The sequence below is a fragment of the Chenopodium quinoa genome, unplaced genomic scaffold (assembly GCF_001683475.1).
Source record: "Chenopodium quinoa cultivar QQ74 unplaced genomic scaffold, ASM168347v1, whole genome shotgun sequence".
NCBI lineage: Eukaryota > Viridiplantae > Streptophyta > Magnoliopsida > Caryophyllales > Amaranthaceae > Chenopodium > Chenopodium quinoa.
The window spans coordinates 3,535,602-3,543,558 of NW_018745410.1; the positions used below are offsets into that span (position 1 = coordinate 3,535,602).

A 7,957-nucleotide genomic window follows, 5' to 3' on the forward strand; every position below is an offset into this window, starting at 1 on the left:
ATTAAAGTCATCCTAACATGATACTAGGAATTAATAAAATAATCTAAGCATGCTTTCTACAGAAATAGAGTAATTGAATTACTCACTTTGTTGCCTCATATCTCTTTTTATCAAAAGAATACACATGTTAGTAAACTTCAATTAAATATTAAATTAAACAATTAATTTAAATAATTGAAATAGGGATTTGGGACCAAACCCACAAAATTATCAAATATTCACGTCGAGGGCGAAGGCAATTTCGAGCTTTGCTAGGTGTGTCTAAGTCTTGTGATGGACGTATAGTGTATTTTAAGAGGCTAGGTGATAAGCCTTCTTATCATGGGTTGAGAGAAGCATTTTAGGGTGTGTTTTGATTCTTTATATGTACTTTTGTTAGCTTTTGTGAGTTTTGGGCTGTGATCTCACTTATGTGCAAAAGGCGGGATTTATGAGTATAAGTGAGTGAGTGAGCTCGGGAACCAATGAAGAGTTATGTAAGAAGGATGGACCTTGGCTCGTGATTTGAGAGTTGTGATGGAGCATGGAAGAGCAAGGAAGAAAGCTTGAGGAAAAGGTGAAGCAAAGCAAGAAGAAGAAGCAAGGAAAGAAGGCAAAAACAGCAGGAACCGCTGCCAGGGCCGCTGGCAGCTGGCCAGAGCCGCTGGCAGCGGGTATACCAGAGTGAGGGGCTGCCAGAGCAGCTGGCAGCGGCTCTGGCAGAAATTCGGGCTGTTTTGGTTAATTTTCAGCAATTTGGCTTTGTTTTGGCTCGTGTTTTGGATATTATTTTATTATTATTATTGTTTTATGTTATTAAAATATAGAAACATATAAATATCTTAGTTTTAATTAAGTTTTAAGTTAGAAAAGGAGAATTAAGTTTTGAGAAAAAAAAGCTTTCTAGGGTTTTCTTGGAATTTTCAGAATTCTTTGTTTTGGAATTAGAATCCATGGAAGCTTAATCTTCCGGATTCTTGGTTAAAGATTGAAGCTTTTAGCTACTAATTGTGAGATCTTTCTTCTCTTAATATCTATTGAATATATATTGTTCCTTGAATTAATTTCATGATTTGCTTTAATCAATTGCTAGGTTAGAATTATTGGATTCGCTTGCATCTAATTAATCTTTCCAAAGTAGCAACTTTAGGTTATTGATGCATGCTTTTGGTTGATAACTTGAAGAGGGAATAATATTATTGAAGAAATTAGACCGCTTGTGTTAATTTATTCAATCCTTGTTGATTTCTCCGTTTATTTTCTTCTTGTGGATAATTTAGAGCGCTTGTCTTGAATTGTGCATTGGAAAGGGTTAGAAAGGAGCGCTTTGCTATTTCTAACTATTTATGAGAATTTAGAATCTAGGAATTCTACAACAAGGTGTTCAATAGAGCTTGATTGAGGAGACTTCTATGATCAATTTGTATGTTCATTAGTGGATTTCGCATAACCAAGACCGTTCTTCTCATTGATTACCTATTCATTACGTTCGTTGTTCTTACTTAGTTCATTTATCATCATTGCTCGTGAAAACCCCCCTCGTTACTTAGGTTACTACCGTCCTAGAGTATTTCCACTTAGGTTTCCAGTTATTAGTCCCTTTTTCCCTGTGGATTCGAACTCGACTTCCCTAACTACGTTTATTTGCAGTTAGCTTAGTTGTGATATTTTTGGTTGCATACGACTGAGGCACACCAAATTTTGGCGCCGTTGCCGGGGACTTAAGGCGTTACTTTTTAATTGTTTATCTTAGTAGAATTTATTTTAGGACTGTTCTTAGCTATCTTTCTTTGTTTGTTCGCTAGGGTATGATAAGTACCCGTTCTGCTAACAAAGAAGTTTTGCAGTTTGATCCAGAAATTGAAAGGAATATTTCCAGGTTGCGAAAAGAGGCAAGAACAGCCCCCAGTGAATCAACATACTCCTTCAATATTCAAGAAGAAGAGGAGATGGCTGACAATCGAACTCTAAGGGAACTCACAGCTCCCAACTTGAACCAACAACCGTTGTGCATTTCATACCAGCAGTTGGAGGAAGGTACTAATGTTGAGATCAAATCCGGTCTAATTCATCTATTGCCGGCATTCCATGGCATGAAAGGCGAAGATCCGAATAAACATCTGGCAGAATTTCATGTGGTTTGCACTAGCATGAAACCGATTGGGATGACTGATGAACAAATTCAGTTGAGAGCATTTCCTTTTTCTCTCAAAGATGCAGCAAAGGATTGGTTTTACTATCTTCCCCCAGGTAGCATAACAACTTGGGCAGATTTAAAGAAGTGTTTCCTTGAGAAGTACTACCCAACCACTATTTCTGCAAGCCTTAAGAAAGCTATCAGCAATGTGGATCAGAAGGAAGATGAATCCTTGTATGAGTATTGGGAGAGATTTAAGAGATTGTGTGCTAGTTGTCCTTACCATGGGTATTCCGATCAAGACCTCATCCTATACTTCTATGGAGGTCTAACTGATGATGAATTGAGGATGGTGAATGCAGCAAGTGGTGGAGGGCTAGTGAATAAGACTCCAGGAGATGCAACTAGGTTGATTGCAGAGCTAGCAGAAAATTCTAGTCAATTCAGTCAGAGAACTCCCATGCGCCGGGTGAATTTAGCAAATTCAAATACAACTGAGTTAGAGAGTCAAGTAGCTGATTTGACTTCTATGATGCGTGAGTTCATGGTGAACTCAAGGAATCCACAACAACTGAATGCTTGTGGTTTATGCACCTCCATGGGACATCCCACTGATGCATGTCCTCAATTACAAGAGGAGCAGAATGAGCAGGCCAACGCCTTAGGTTTTCAAGGGCAAGGTCCGCAGAGAAGATATGATCCCTTTTCAAATACCTACAACCCAGGATGGAGAGATCATCCAAATTTGAGATATGGGAATTCCCAAGGAAATCAACAACATCAGCATGCTCAAGGTCAACAACAGTTTCAGCAATATAGGGCACCGTTCCTAACACCTCAAGGCCAAAGCTCTAATTCAGGTAATATGTCAACTGAAGAAATGATTAGATCACTAACTTCTAATGTTTCTACCATGCAGCAGAATATGATGCAGTTTCAACAAGAAACCAGATCAAGTATTCAAAACCTGGAGAATCAAGTCAGTCAAATCTCAAGTGCAGTAAGCCGACTTGAAGCTAAGGACTCTGGAAAGCTTCCATCCCAAACGGAGCTGAACCCTAAGCAACAAGTTAATGCAATAACATTGAGAAGTGGCAAAAAGTTGCAAGAAACTGTAGTTGCACCTAAGAAGGCTAAAGACTTGATTGGAGTTGAGGAGGAGGAAGTAGAACAAGAAACTAAGGCAAATCCGCCAACCTTTACCTCTTATGAGCCTGTGCCACCTTTCCCAGAAGCCTTGCAAGATACTCGAAGGTATGAGAAAGACAAGGATATTTATGAAACTTTCAGCAAATGTGAGGTAAATATGCCCCTCTTGAATGTGATTAAAAGTGTTCCTCGTTTTGCTAAGTTTATGAAGGAACTGTGTACGATCAAGAGAAAGCACAGGTTGGGAGGAAAAGAAAAAGTGAAGGTGAGTGCTCATGTTTCTGCAGTTTTCCAAAAGAAACTCCCAGAAAAATGTGGTGATCCTGGTATGTTTACTATTCCTGTTACAATAGGAGACACCACATTACACCGAGCCATGTTGGACCTAGATGCATCAATCAATGTCATTCCCTACTCCCTATTTAAATCTTTAGAACTTGGGCCTTTGCATGAAACTGGGGTAGTAATTCAGTTAGCTGATAGGTCCAATGTATATCCTAAGGGGGTAGTAGGAGATGTACTTGTTAAGGTTGATGGATTGATCTTTCCTGCTGACTTTTACGTCCTTGACATGGAACATGACAAACAAGCAGCCCCCATCCTGTTAGGAAGACCTTTCTTAAAGACTGCTAAGACAAAAATCGATGTGTCTACCGGTTCTTTGACTATGGAGGTTGATGGGAAAGCAATTGTGTATAACATTTATGATACCATAAAGTATCCTGTTGATACTCATTCTTTATATTCTATAAATGTTGTCGATCCAATATTTCATGATGTTTCTAACATTGATCATGGGGATGAGCTCCTCACACCTATTACTAATGTTGTGTCTGGTGATTGCTTGGATTCTTCTATACCTACTAATGTGCAGGTGAAGGTGGCGGAATTGAATGAACAGTCTAAGCTTCCACCTATACCACTAGGGGCAACACCCACCCCGTCATCATTTCCGGGCAAGAAATTATCCCAGGTATACCAAAAAGAAAAGAATAAGGTGTGGCATGACAAGATGAGCTCCCGTTGGAAGGGTCCAATTCAAGTTGACAAGGTCTATCCGCATGGAGCGGTAGAAATTCGGAGTTTAGAGACCAACAACATGTTCAAAGTGAATGGAAAAAGGCTCAAACCATATTACGAAGGGTTCAAGGTCGAGAATTTGGAGAACATCGATCTCTACGAGCCATCAATTGATTAACGAAGTTTCATGAGTTGTGTCGAGCCAACGACGTAAAACAAAGGCGCTAATCGGGAGGCAACCCGAAAACTCTTCCCCGTTTTCATTTATTTTAGTTTTTATTGTTTTTGTTTTGATGTACCAAGTGCTTTTGGTGGATTTATGTAGGAGGATGCTTTGGGAGTACGTATTGTGAGCAAAAACAGAGCAAAACAGGTAAAAACAGGCTTTGGGAGGCAGCCCCTGCAGGAGCCGCTGGTAGCGGGCTGGCAGCTGCTCTGTAGCCGCTACCAGCGGCTCTCCAAGCAGCCAAAAAATCCCAAAGTTCTGCCCCAACCGCTGGCAGCGGGTCTGGTGCCGCTGCCAGCGGGTGTCCTTCAGAAAAAAAAAGAAAAAAAAAAGAAAAAAAAAAAAAAATTTTTTGCAGCAGCCGCTGCCAGCGGGTCTTCCAGCAACATTCACCCTAAATTCCTTCTTAAGCCGCTGGCAGCGGGCCCCAAGCCGCTACCAGCGGCATTCCCTGCATACCTGAATTTTTGCCCTTTTAAACCCCTTTTTCTTCAATCCTACAATCCAATTCATTCTAGTCTTTATCCAAAACCCCAATTAATCACTTCCCTCTATCCCTTAGCAAGTATTCTTTATCCAAAACAACCCATTTGCCCCATTTTCAATCCAAAATTCAGAAATTTAAAAACCCCTCGTCTAACCTCTTTTCCCTGAATTTCAAGTCCAATTAAACCTTAACATTGTTTCAATTTCTAAATTCTAAACTTGAAATTTGAGGAATTGTGTGAACCTTGGTGTTTGGAGGTTTGGTGGGTTGCTCATTGTATTTTGAAAGAGGAGGTGAGATTTGTGCAATTCGTTCTTGTGCAATGGGAAGACATAACAAGTGAAGGCAACCTCTTCACCTACAAGGGTTGCAAGGGGGTAGACAACAAGGGGATACTTCAAGGGAGGGTGTATCACCCTCTTTTCCCCAAGCAAATGACTTCATGGGCATTCGTCTAACTACGAAAGAAAAGACTACATGGGTTCAACTTCAACAGCCCAAAAGAATGGTGCAATGCACAAAAGTCGTCGATTTGGAGGCATTGCAAGTGGTTGGTTTGGAGGAAGTGATGGAGCACGAGCGCACCTACTTATGTGAGGTATAGATGAATTCCTTTCCACTTTGACTAAGGGATGTCAAGAATTTCTTTCAATTTTAACAATAAGAACTATGTCATGCCTTATGCGGTAATTAGAAATGCGTTTGGTTGGAATAATCTTCCCATGGGCAACACTTGGGGTCCCCATAGTTCATTTTTCTTCTCGAGAGTTTTGAAATCCTTGATAATGCCGAATCTTCCAACTTCGGGAATCCTTCCCATTAAGGTGGTACTTATTTCTTCCCTTTCCCTTACTTTTGTTTTTATTGTTGTTGTTCTTGCATTGAGGACAATGTCTCATTCAAGTAGGGTGGGGGGGAAGAAATTCTTGCATATTTTTGAAATTTGTATAGTTATCCTAATTTAATGGTTTTGTATAGCTATTTCAATTATGTTTCAATGAAAAAAAAGAAAAAAAAAACAAAGAAAGGGCGACCTAAGCAAAAAAGTGGCTAATGAGCGGGTGAGGTAGTGAGATTTGGAAAAAGATTAGAGGCTAGGATGAAAACCCGAAAGGGCTCCTAGGCAAAATGAGAGAAAAAGAGAGAAATGTTCATGAATTTGATTCTTCAAGGAAATTTCGCATCTATTTGCCGGAGTCGGTGTCATAAGGGGAGGAGATATAAGGAGGTGTCGGGGTAGGTTTCATCTTGGTGATTTTGGGAGATAGTTGAGATTTTGGGGGAATTTGTTGATCATCTTAGGAATTTGAGAGCATGAGTTGTTTGTTTTCACTCTTGAATGTGGAAGTGTTTTTATGAGATTTTTGGTTAAGTTGAGTTTTTGTTTTCAATTAATCAATGTGTTGACCCGTGACTTGGTTCCCCCAACATTTTGTTGGCGAAAGGAATATATTATGTTATGTGAAATTTAAAACATTAAAAAAAGTTGGTTGAGATAGTTAAATGTATTACCTATATGTATAAGAGGTTATGGGTTCGAATCTTGTTCAAAGCATATTTTATTTTTTTAAATAAAGTGGCTAGCGTACGTGGCGTATATACTGTGGACGGTAAAGTGGCATTGTGACATGACACACATAATTTGAAGAGTGTCATGTGGCACTGTTCCTTCAAAAGGAATGCCTTTTAATGCATAGTATAGATAGATTTGGCAAGTCTTGCGTGGAGTAATTCCTACTTAACTATTATCCATGCAATAAATGACTTCATTTCTATGTCCATAAGAAACTGGATTCAAACATATATCTTGCTTTTTTATAAAGCTAGACTACTTTCTTTTGAAATTTCAAATGTTGTAGACACATAGATACATGAACAACCAAGTTCTACCAAGCACACATAGGAAAAGAAAAATTTATTCGCAGCGCTAGTAGGACGAGTGTAGGGAATAATTTTAAGCGTTAAACCGCAAGCTTGAACCCCACTGTGATCATACCCTAAACCTATTTATCTGTGTTGATTGAATTTTAATGCACAAATAAATCTATTATTGGCGATCACTTGAAATTATAATCAAATTAACACTAAACAAGATTATTAATTATCTTATAAGCGTGATTACAAGTACCGATTCCCTTTAAACATGCATAAAAGGCGTGATCAAGCAATAACAATAAATAATGTATCAAACAACGTAATAATAATAATTGTAATAATAATAATAATAATAATTGTTTCGGGGTTTTTTGATGTGTCCTGTGGGAGAGTTACAATTCCAAGAATGCCCTTCGACGCCTGTGCCTGCAAAATCACGAAGACTCCTGGGGGTAGGAGCTCCGCCTCCGACGATCAAGTTAGTAAAGATACGGGAGGTAGAATGCACGTAATGTAGAAGTTACTTCTCGCGTAATGGGAGAATTCTGCAATTAATATTGCTCGGGGTAACTGTTTTTCTTTTTGAGGAGTATTCAATGTGAACTACAAATGTTCCAGCCCCCCATTAATGAGGGTCCTTCCACTATTTATAGTGGGGAAGGGATGGTTTCCCTTTTAGGGTTTAGAGGACACGTGTCAGCAGAGGATTGGAGCCCTGCTGACCAACAGCTGGATGCCACGTCTCACTAGGCCATTGGGCCACGTGTTTAGGGTATTTTTACCCCAAACATTTGCCCCTCATTGGTGCTGACGTGGCAGGGTGCCACGTGGCGCCGGTGAAAGGTTTTTTTTTTTTTTTTTTTTTTTTTTTTTTTTCAACTCTTCAGATTCTTTTTGAAGGATGGACCCCTTATACCCATACCCGGAACCTAGCTGTGAACTTAGCCGGTTTATTAGTACGGCTGAGTCTAGAACTGGGTCTGCCGCCTCTGTTCTTTGGGACAACCCTTTTTCAACACCCATATCGACCGACTCTGTGTCTGTGCAGGACACAATGGCCAGAATCCGGTCTACTTCCAGAGAT

General features: G+C 39.7%; 1 protein-coding gene across 1 annotated transcript; it reads left to right on the plus strand.

Annotated features, from left to right (window-relative positions):
• The first annotated feature begins 2,465 nt into the window (after window positions 1-2,465).
• Window positions 2,466-4,463, plus strand: LOC110713263. Its single transcript, XM_021891719.1, has 2 exons — window positions 2,466-3,416; window positions 3,564-4,463. The coding sequence occupies exons 1-2, from the start codon at window positions 2,466-2,468 to the stop codon at window positions 4,461-4,463; spliced, it is 1,851 nt and encodes a 616-aa protein (XP_021747411.1).
• Window positions 4,464-7,957: the final 3,494 nt, after the last annotated feature.

What these genes read in the sequence shown, in the direction of transcription:
- LOC110713263 (XM_021891719.1), top strand. Translation starts at nt 2,466, where the DNA reads ATGGTGAATGCAGCAAGTGGTGGAGGGCTAGTGAATAAGACTCCAGGA. An exon ending in AAACTTTCAGCAAATGTGAG is followed by an intron (nt 3,417 to 3,563) that starts GTAAATATGCCC and finishes GTTTTCCAAAAG; the next exon opens with AAACTCCCAGAAAAATGTGG.